The 11,807-nt window shown below is 36.1% G+C and overlaps 1 protein-coding gene across 1 annotated transcript in view; it reads left to right on the forward strand.

Annotated features, from left to right (window-relative positions):
* The window catches only part of LOC119677070, an 11,394-nt gene extending 6,600 nt beyond the window's left edge, over positions 1-4,794 (forward strand). Inside the window, exons 2-3 of the mRNA XM_038088339.1 lie at positions 711-1,337; positions 1,415-4,794. Of these exons, the coding sequence (XP_037944267.1) occupies positions 711-1,337; positions 1,415-4,794 (4,007 nt within the window). The remainder of the gene's footprint in view (positions 1-710; positions 1,338-1,414) is intronic.
* Positions 4,795-11,807: the final 7,013 nt, after the last annotated feature.

The following is an 11,807-nucleotide window of genomic DNA, read 5'->3' on the forward strand; positions in this document are numbered from 1 at the left end:
AAAAAAAATGGTGTTTATGTAATGCATATGTGTAAATTTAATATATGAACGAGTTTGTAAAAAAAAAAAAAAATTGCAAAAGGTGTGATTTAAGAAACATCGAAATTTTTAAACTTTGAATGATTGAAAATTGTTATTTACACTGAAGTTATTAAAAACAAATATGTGACATAAATTAATAAATAAAAAATTTGAATAAAGTTAAACTAAAAGCGACAAACATAACAATGAAAAACTAACTATTTTAGTTAACTGTGGAGTTAAACAAAATTATGTTTGATCCGTTCTAAGCGAGCTGCATATTGTGAAATACACAAATTAAAAGAAAAAAAAAAAGAAGAATTGCTGTTATTAGTTGGCGTCGGCGTGGTAATCGAAGTTGTTAGCAAGCTGTGTGTGAGTACATGTGCTTTGTTAAACGTAGTAGTAAACGCAGTGCATACAGAGGTGAATGTAGTCACTGAGGTGGTAAAACAAACAACGCAAAAGCTGTTCTGACGAAGTTGGCGAGCGACGAAGGTGATGCGTAGCGGGTGCTGGCGGTGCAGTGGAGACTGGCAGAAATTTTTATATTTTGTTTAAGTACACATTTTGTTTTATTTGATTGCGTATTGAAATTGATACGTTTTAATTTTTTTAGCTTGTAATTTATATATTATTTTTTTAAACTTATTTACTTTTTAGTCATAATTTTAATTTTTTTTGAAAAGATTGTAATAACGCTGGCACCATGAATATTAACAGTATCATTGCGCTGAGTATAGAAGGGTTAAGAGGGGAGCTTAGAAGATTAAATTTAAATACAGAAGGCAAAAAGCAAGAATTGAGAGAAATATTAATTGATCATTATCAATTAGAAACGCGCGAAAATGTAGAAGACAAAGAAATACAGTTTGACAAAATGGCAACTGTTAAAACGATACAAGAACGTTCACTGTTTACGCTTCGTGATGTGGAAGACTCTCTCACTACATTTGCAGGGGTGGGTCAACCAAGTGTTAAGATTTGGGTAGAACAATTAGAAGAAATGGCTATTAGCGTAAACTGGAACGATCAACAAAAATTTATCTATGCTAAGCAGCTACTCAAGGGCGCAGCCAAATTGTTTGTCAGAAGCCAGTTAGAGGTAAAGGATTGGGTGTCGCTCAAAAAAGCATTAATTGCAGAATTCACAGTAAATTTAACAATGAACGAGGTTCATGCCATGTTAAAGGGACGAAGGAAAAAACCAACTGAATCATTAAGAGAATATTTGTATAGTATTATTGAAATAGCAAATCAAATTCAGTTAGATGAAATGAGCATAATAGACTATTTTATAGAAGGAATTCCAGACAGTAGAGCAAACAAAACCATATTATACCAGGCAACGAGCATGAATGATTTAAAGAGTAAGCTAAGTATTTACGAAAAGATCAGGAGAAACACATACTCGTCATTAAACACTACAGGAGGGAAACTTCAAACAGAACATACTGGGTACAAGACATAAAAATAGAAAGAGAGGATAGAAAAGATGGAAAGCGTTGTTATAGGTGTGGAGGTAAGGATCATATTGCTAATAGTTGCAAAATCAAAGATTATAAATGCTTTAAATGTCAAGAGGTAGGGCACAAAGCATTCGAATGTAAACGTCCAGAAAAGGTAGTAGGAAATAGAAACAAAAACAATTCTCTCGTTATAGAAACTATTAATGATGTGCGTCGAAATGGAACTAATAGAGTTTTGAAAGATTTAGGAATAAATGGGAAGAAGGTACGTGCTCTAATCGATACGGGTAGCGATGTCTGCATCATCAGACACTCCACTTGTTTGCGGTTAGGAAACATTGTGTTGGAAGCTAGGAGAAAAACATTGACGGGTATAGGAGGAAAAGAGATTAAAACATTAGGTAGCTTCATAACATTAGTCGATTTAGATGGTATCCAAACCAGTTTGAATCTTCATGTGTTAAACGATGATGATGTCCAATATGATGCCATAATAGGAAGCGATATCCTAGAAATAGTTGACATTTTGATCTCCTCAGATGATGTAAAGTTTTTGCGAAAGTCTCAGGAAAAACATATCGACTTTAATAAGGAAAATGTAAGAGAATGTGAAAATGAAGTTAGGAATCTCTATAACATTTGTGTGACAATGGAGCGGGATGAACCGGAGGTAGTGGTTCAAAGCCAGTTGAATCATTTACCAAAGGAAAGAAAAGAGGAGGTAATAAATGTTATAAAGCATTACAAGCCGAACAAGAAGATTAATAACTCCCCAGTAACAATGAAATTGATTTTAACTGATGAAGTGCCGGTATTTCATAGGCCAAGAAGGTTACCACTAGCGGATCAGCAGACTGTAGAATCTCAGATACGTGAATGGCTAAAGGAGGGTATTATTAAAGAAAGCATGTCAGAATATGCCTCGCCGGTGGTTCTAGTAGCGAAAAAAGATGGCTCCAAGAGGTTGTGCTGTGACTATAGAAAGCTAAATTCGAAAATAATTAGAGATAACTTTCCTATGCCACTAATAGATGATATTCTGCAAAAGTTACAGTCGGCTGTTGTATATAGCACATTGGATTTACGAAATGGATTTTTTCATGTGCCTATTGAAGAAGATAGTCGAAAATTTACGGCATTTGTGACGCATGGCGGACAGTATGAATTTTTATTTGCTCCATTTGGAATTAAAAACTCTCCAGCGGTGTTCACACGATACGTTTACGCGGTGTTGAGAGAATTAATAAAGAAAGGTGTAGCAATGGTATACATGGACGACATCATAATACCATCCCAAAATGAAGAAGAAGGAATGAGACGATTAGTAGAAGTGTTGGAGGTTGCTCAAAATTTCGGGTTAAACATTAAATGGGAGAAGTGTCAGATTTTAAAGAAGAAGGTTAACTTTTTAGGTTTTATCATTGAAAACTCGAGCATAAAACCAAACGAGGAAAAGCTAAAAGCTGTTAGAAATTTTCCAATGCCAAGAGATAACAAAGAAATTCAACGATTTGTGGGATTAACATCATATTTTAGAAAATTTGTGTATAATTATGCTGTAATTGCCAAACCATTAAGTGATTTGTTACGAAAAAACGTAAAATTCGAGATAAAAGACGAGCAAAAATTGGCTGCTCAGCAATTGAAAACAGCTTTAATTTCCGCTCCGATACTTAAGTTATTTGATCCAAAAGCAAAAACAGAAGTACATACGGACGCATGTAGCGATGGATATGGGGCTATTTTGCTGCAGTGGGGTGAAAATGCCCAGTTACATCCTGTTGAATTTCTAAGCCGGAAAACCTCGTCAACGGAACGAAGATATCATTCATATGAACTGGAGGTATTAGCAATTATAGAAAGTTTAAAAAAGTGGAGATACTTTCTGCTTGGCATCAAATTTAAAATCGTTACCGATTGTAAGGCCTTCGCGTGTACATTGAAAAAAGATGATGTACCTACTAGAGTAGCAAGATGGGCTCTATTCTTGCAAGATTTTGATTACGAAATAGAGCATAGAATGGGCACTAACATGAAACATGTCGATGCACTAAGCCGTGTTTATTGTCTGTTGCTGGAAGATTCGTTGTGCCATAGAATAAAGAATGCGCAATTAAGCGATGACTGGACGAAAGCTATGCGAAAAATTTTGGAAACTCAAAATTATGGCGATTTTTACTTAAAACACGATATATTATTCAAAGATAATGTTAAAGAACGGATGGTTATTCCTTCCTCTATGGAAAACGAAATAATTGAGATCGCTCATCGTCAGGGCCACTTTGGGTCAAAGAAAACTCAAGACATTGTTGAAAAAAATTATTACATATCAAATATAAATCCAAAAGTAGACAAAGTAGTAAGAGGGTGTATCGAATGTTTAGTAGTGAACAGTAAATCAGGAAAGAAAGAGGGATTTCTTAATCCTATAGATAAAGGTAATAGACCATTGGAAACGTATCATATCGATCATGTAGGACCGTTGGATCAGACTAAAAAAAAATACAACTATATTTTGACAGTAGTAGACTCATTTTCCAAGTTTGTGTGGTTATACCCCACTAAAAGTGTAGGAGTAGAAGAGGTAATCGAAAGATTAAATAAACAATCGATGGTTTTCGGAAATCCTGCTGTGATTATCAGTGACCGAGGCACTGCGTTCACAGCAAGCAGGTTCAAAGAGTATTGTACGAACGAAGGGATCAAACACCTATTAATAGCCACAGGCGTTCCGCGGGGAAACGGCCAGGTAGAAAGAATACATAGAACAGTTATTACAATGCTCAGTAAATTATGTGTGAACTCGCCAGAAAGTTGGTACAAACACGTAGAAAGGGTACAACAAGCTATCAATAGCACTCCAGCTCGGAGTACTCAGTATTCTCCATTTAAAATTTTGACAGGGGTGGAGATGCGCATAAAAACTAATGTTGCATTAGGGTCGTTAATCACAGAATGTGTAATGGAAGAGTTATTTGAGGGAAGAAATGAAATGCGTGAACAAGCAAAAGAAAATTTACAGAAAATAGCTGAAGAAAACAGGAATACATATAACAAGGGTAGGAAAGAAGAAGTTAATTATGAAATAGACGATTTAGTTGTCATCAAACGTACCCAATACGGAACAGGACTCAAATTAAAACAGAAATATTTAGGACCGTATCGAATAGTAGAAAAGAAAAGACGAGGTAGATATGTAGTTGAGAGAGTCGGAAATGGCGAAGGATCAAAGAAATGTGAAACAGTAGCAGAACATATGAAAGCGTTTAAGGGGTCATCCGGGACGGATGACATGTCAGGATAGCCGAATGTAGGAAAGTAGGTATGACAGCGGCGCAAAAGTAATTAAAAGTAGTAGAGTTACGTCGCTGTCATAAGAAAAGAGCGCAGGGCAACTCCGTTGCTTTGAGGTGTGAGTGGAAGTAAAAAGTAGAAGTGAGAGTGAGCAGCTCATAGAGGAAAGAAGCATATTCGTGCGTGCGTGTTAAAATTAGTTTAAAAATAACTATTAAAATTAGTTTAAAATTAACTATTAAAATTAGTTTAAAATTAACTATTAAAATTAGTTTAAAATTAACTATTAAAATAAACTTAAGGTCTAGAACCTACATATATATATATTCTTTTTAAATTAATAACAGCTATAATCAAGGTATATGTGTATCAAATAATGTTTATTTTAAAATAATCTTTGGAATGATTTTATACAATAAACCACAATATACGACTTTTGAACAAGCAGTGGAAATAATTAAGCAACTAATAGTTGTATAAATATACTTGAATAAGTTTTATAACTACACGGATCCATTAGATCTTAAAAATTTTTATCCTTACAGTTTTAAATGATATTAATTTTAAAACATATAATAATAATAGTAATTACTATATCTCATTAGGTAACGGTTTATGAAATGATTGTGTTATGTTAGACTAATAAATGTTATTATTAATAATAAATTGGGCACGAATAAAGTTTTCTAGACATAACGATTTGAACAAATTTTTCTACTACTCTGTCGATACATACAGCTGCTTCTCCAAATATCATCGGGCTTTAAAGCAGTATATAGACTATAACCAACAATCTCAGTTGTGGATGTTTTAAAACACAAATTTGTGAAGCCCGATATCTTAATAATTAAGAATCGTCATAGATATAGCGTATTAGAGAAAAGTCTGTTGTGAAATCGCTGTGCCTACGAAACTGGAATTCGTGTCACAAGTGTTGTTTAAGTAATTAAAAGAAGAATATATTTTTAAAATATAAAAAAATTAATCACAAAATATTATTATTAAAACGAAAATAAACATATTTCTACATAAATTTAGTTTTACAGAAAAAAACATTTTGTTCAAAAAATTTGATTAGTAGTTTCGAAATTTCAATGTGAGTCTTTCTTGTGAGATTTTATATTAATATAATAAGCTCCTTTATATTATATAAATTTAATTACATATGGAATATTTAATAATTTTAAATAGAAAATTTTTATATTAAAGTAAATAAATTATACGTTTTTTTTATAAATATTTTGTACATAGTTTTTTCTGTTATATATTTTTAATAGTTTTATACCCTTGAAAAGATCTATGAAGAAGAAAATTTCTCCTGATATTGAATTCATGGACTGTACCAGAAGTACCCTTCATCGATATTCATACCTTTTTAAATATATTTCTAAATTCCGAAATAATATTTATTTATTGCAGTCAATATTTAATGCAGTGATCATATTAATACATAATTATTTACATTAAAAGTTCTGATTTGCATAATTTTTCATTGATTTGTTAATTTTTAACATAAATGTAAGAACATATATGGCAACCCTGGCAGTAGTAGTTGAGTCAGTTCAGTTGGCGACGTTGAGTTGAGCAGTCGTGTATGAAGTTGTCAAGTTCGGTCGTCGCGTGTGCAAGCAGTTGTGCTCTCGCATTTTTTTTTAATTATTTGTTGATATAATTCTTTGTTATTATTACTTAATAAAACTCTATTCTTTATTATTATTACTTAATAAAACTCTATTCTTTATTATTATTACTTAATAAAACTCTATTCTTTACATAAATAGTTTTTTTAAAAGTTACTATTTTTTATTATTTTATGTTACTAAAAGTACGAGTAGCATGAATAAACCCATTCTGGGTCATTTTGTAAAGCTTGACCTCATAAATAATAGTGAATCCGTATTGGTATTAATGATTTGCTTGTGATAAGAACTTAAAAAGTGCTCCTTTTATCTATACTAATGTTAAGAATTGCAAAAACAAACTTAATGAACATTATTGTGAAATTAAAAAAATGAAACATGTTTGTCAAATTTGCTAAATGCTAAATCAGAAATTATTGAATGTGTGGCGACAGTACAACAAAGATGGCAACCCAGAAAATATCCAATTATCATTCTTGAAGGAAAAAGACACCTGGCAATGCTGAAAAAATAAAAGCACATAAACTGGTCACCTTAACAACAAATTAAAGTATGAGAGGCAATTGATAACAACAGTTAGTTGATGGTTAATTTTCCTAGAGTAAACTTGTATTATTTTGTAGTTTGTAAAAACTAGTTTTGTATAAGAATGTATGTTAAATAAAATAGTCAAAAGAAACGACTAAAGTGGTGACCCCGACGCGCAAAGTAAAAAAAACTTACAGAACTAAATTTAAAAAAGAAAAAAAGGGCAAAGTAACATTGGTTTTAGATACGCTAAACAACATTCACTAAAACTATTAACGGGCTTATCCAACACGCACATCGTCATCACAAGTTGCAGAACAAGAGTACTTGGAATAGCTAAGGTGGTGACTCCGTTGGAAAATCAAGCAAAAACACTACAAAGCAGTGCATCTTATGCAAGAGTACACGAGCAAGCTGCGTTCCAGACAGGCACACGACAACATGGCTGTAAATGCAGAACAAACTGTAAATCCACAAGTAGACTCCACTGAAATGAACATGAGACACAATGTGAGAGTCCCAAACTTCAATAAAACCAACCCATGAGTATGGTTCGCGCAACTGGAATGTGTCTTTCGTTTAAATAATATTCGAGAAGACACAGACAAATTTGATTGGGTGGCAGTAAATTTAGATGAAGACATTGTGATGATTGCTGAAGATCTAATTACAAATCACCCAACGAACAATAAATATGAAACACTCAAGCAATCGGTATCAAGATTTCATTCGTTCGGTACGGTCGAGTGCTTTATACTAGGCCACGTGCAACGTTGTTGTTTCATTTGTTTAACATATATTGGTGTTGAATGATATAATAATATTGATATATTAACTATTCACTTAATTAAAAGTTGAACTTCTGACTTGTGGTAGCAATTTGTGAGTTTGTTAAGTTTAGGCGCGGTGTTTGGAAACGTGTTCGCTTAAAAAACAACTCGTCATAGTACGGCATTGTAAGCTGTGCTTCGAGTTCAACTTCAATAGCTTGATTTGTGGCGGTTCGTGTCTGTGGTGTAAGCTTATGAGTTTACGTGATAGCGTGATTGCGGGATAAGCTAAACCTATCTACGGCCGCTTTCAGTACGGTCTCGCATCTACCTAGTAAAATTTCAAGCCGATAGTGCATCCACTAGTTGTATTCTCCTTACTGATTTTATTAATCTTTAAGAGGAGGCGCAACGTGTTTGTTTCAATTTCGGCTAAATGCACATTGTTCTTGTGCATTTAAAGATCCTGCTTGTGAATTGTTTGGTGTGTTGTTATATTCTTCCTGTCGATTTTGGAAAAAATCGTATTTGGAGGAAGCATTCCAATAACCTTTGGAGTTGTACTGATTTAATTTGCACATCAACTCCCATTCTTGGTGAGTGTTGTTGCAAAAACTTCATTACTTTATATATATTCTTCATATTATATTTACTATTGTATTACATTATACATTATTGTATTACATATATTATATATATTATATTTATTTATATATACATATTGTATTGTTTGTATTATTCATTACATTACTCTTATTTACATTTGTAGTTATATGTGTGTTTATTTGAAATTATATTATTTGCATTTACATCTATAATTATACTTTAATTATATTCGTACTTGTATTTATTTTCATAAGTGTATCTGTACTATACTGTATTTATAGTAGCACCTATATTTGTAATTATATTTACATGAAATTATATTCAATTACATTTAATTAAAGGAAAAAAAGGAAAAAAATAAAAAAAATAAAAAAAAATTAAATTACATTCACATTCAAATTTATATTTAGTATATATTGTATTTATTTTACACTTACATTTATATATCTCACTCATATCCTATTTCACGTTCATTTTTCCTTATTCTTTCCTTTCCTTCCAAAATTATTCTCACCTTTTAAATTATATCTTAACTCCTTGAGTTTACTAATTCTCTTTCACAATTATGGAAGATGGAGATGGAGACCCGCAATTCTGTAAGGTTAGCTCTGATAATAGACCGATCTCTCCATCCCCCACTTTGAAACGATCTAGGACTGTCGTTGGCCTCCAAAACCGTAAGCAAGTCGATGAGCAACTTGCGTCTGTTTTGAAATCCGTTGCAGCCCTTAAGGCTGACAACGCCCTCGTTCTGAGAACGCCTTCCTTGCCACTAAGCTGGCTCTGCTCACGGACAACTCACCAAAGTCTTCCTCTTCTTCCATTACCGCTGCTACTGCACCCCCCTCTACCTCCACAGCTGCCGTTTGTAGCACTTCTAGTCTCCCCAAGCCAGCGCCTAAACCCAAATCTCTTTCTAGCGCTAATCCCATCAAGCCTTCTTTAGCTCCCAAGGTCCCTGTGGGACTCAATCCCTCCACTCCGTCTACTGTTCTCTTGCCTTCGGCTACTAAGTCTTCGACGCCACCAGCCATTACGGCCCGTGGTGTCAATGTCAAGGAGCTTGGCTCCGCTATTAAATTCGCTTTTCCCAATGCTGTTTATGAGTTTAAGTGCGTAAACAGCACAACCACGCGTATCCTTACTAAGAGTAAGGATACCTTTTACAACATCAGTTCTCTGCTCCGTGAGCAGAAAATTAAGAGTTTTGCCTCCATTCCCTCTGAGGGCCGAATCACTCCTGTCCTCCTTAAGAACTTTCCCTCATCCTATGATGAGGATGATTTGAAGTCAGCGTTGGTGACGGACTTACCTGAGTTCTCCTTTTCGAAGGTCTCCAAGTTTACTCCCCCCGCGCGCTTCACAAAGCGTAATCCCTCCCGATATGCCAATACCTGCATTTGGGAACTTCATCCTGTCCCTTCCACGGACATTAAATCCCTCTTAAGTGTTAAGCGGCTTCCATCGCTTAACATTATTATATCACTGGAGCAGAAATCTCGCAATGAGATCCCTCAATGCTCTAACTGCCAACGCTATTTTCACACAGCTAAGCTGTGCAACTACCCCCATCGTTGTGTGCGCTGTGGTGAGACACATACTCGTGGCGAGTGTCAACTTCCTCCTCCTGCTTTCGACCCAGTCACTCAGGAGCAACTTGCAGCCACTATTCCCAAGTGCTGTAATTGTGGTCAGACTGGTCATCCGGCCAACTACCGCTGCTCCAAATTTAAGGAGTTGCGTTCTCTTCGCGCCAGTAAGACTCGTGCGCAAAAATCCCCCCCCTCATGTCTATCGACCTGAGGGCTCCAATAAATTTCGTGAGACCTGGAGTCTCATTTGCCTCTGCGGCAAAAGCTGCAACCCCCAAGCCTACTTCGCTGCCTAAAGCAGCTAAATCTTCCCCTATTCGTACTCCTGAGCCTGACTCCTTTCTCCCTGATATTCAGGGAATCTTCGCCTTTGCTGCAGGCATTAAACAGCAGTACAGCCTTTTGCCCCATTCTGACAAGAAAGCCTTTCTTGTCCAGAAAGTTCTCGAATTGGCATTGAGATGAATGATCTAAAGATCATTCTCATTAATGTCAATTCTATACACTCCATTCTTAGGCGTACTTTTTTAGCGGATTTTGCTGAACGCAAAAACCCCCATATCATTCTTGTGACTGAAACACGGCTCAATTACAGAGACGTTGTTGATGTCAGAGGATATAATTTTATCCGGTTCGATAGGGACGGCGTCGGTGGGGAGTCGCCATTTTGGCAAAAGACTCTCTCAAGTGTTCTAGGATTCACATCCCTTCACTTGTTTCTCTTGAGGCGGTTGGCATTACTCTTTCTCTCTCCAACCGCCCTGATCTTAACATCTTTTGCGTCTACCACACTTCCTCTATTGCTTCGTGCATTGTCCCTTGTGATCTGGGCACCCTTGCCTCCTTGTCCCCTAACCCTTTCCTTATCGGTGGTGACTTCAATAGTAAGCACCCCTTTTGGAATAATTCTGCCTCTTGCCCTAGTGGCACTAGGCTATTCAACTGGGTGACTAGCAGCTCAGTCAGTCCTATTTTAAGTGTGGTAGCTCCTTCGGTTCCGACTCATATTAATAGTATCATTGATTTTTTCTTAGCGGATAATCGCCTCCTTTCCTGCCTTAGTGACCCACGAGTCATTGACGGCATATCTGACCACCAAGCAGTAAGGCTTGTGCTTCACGACTGCAGAGCTGCTCGTGCCTGCCCTCGCACTTTTTTTAACTTTCCTAACACCAACTGGTCGGAATTCAACCTCGCTCTCGACCACCTCCTTCTTAATTTGAGCATTCCCGAATACAGGAACATGACTCCTGTGGAGATTGATTTTGCTGCCCGTACTCTTGAAAGCATTTTCACCTCCACAATTGAGGACCATGTTCCGAAGGTGCGTGTTCGCAAATTTTATCAAGTTCCTCTTGATGCTTCTACCCTTCTCCTCATTAACCTGAGGAAATCGCTTCGCCGCAGAACTTATCGCCTTAGACAGGTAGCTTCACCGCAAGCTCATGCGTTCCAAGCCATTCTTAAGAACCTGGACACCATAATTGCCCAGAGAGTCAACCAATCCAGGTTTAATTCCATTAGTGCCAGACTTCGTGCCACTCAGTGCCGGTCTGACGTCTTTAGTACGGTCAGGCAAATCTGTGGATCCAATAGGTCCATCTCAGACCTCCGCTATGGCAACTCCATGGTGTATGACGACCTTGATAAAGCCAACGTCTTTGGTGAAGTCTTTATGACTAATCACCGTCTTACGGCTGGCCTAGGCGAGCGCCACCTTACGTTAACTACGAATTCTGTAGTTCATGGGCTTTTCGATGCTTTCAATGAAAGCATAGTCACTTTCTCCCCGCAGTTCCCCGCTCACTGCATCAATGTTGAAGACACCCGTGGGTTTCTCACCCCTTCCAAACTCATCGACATGCTTCGGCTCAAAACACCTAAAAA

This window comes from Teleopsis dalmanni, chromosome 2, assembly GCF_002237135.1.
Source record: "Teleopsis dalmanni isolate 2A chromosome 2, ASM223713v2, whole genome shotgun sequence".
Taxonomy (NCBI): domain Eukaryota; kingdom Metazoa; phylum Arthropoda; class Insecta; order Diptera; family Diopsidae; genus Teleopsis; species Teleopsis dalmanni.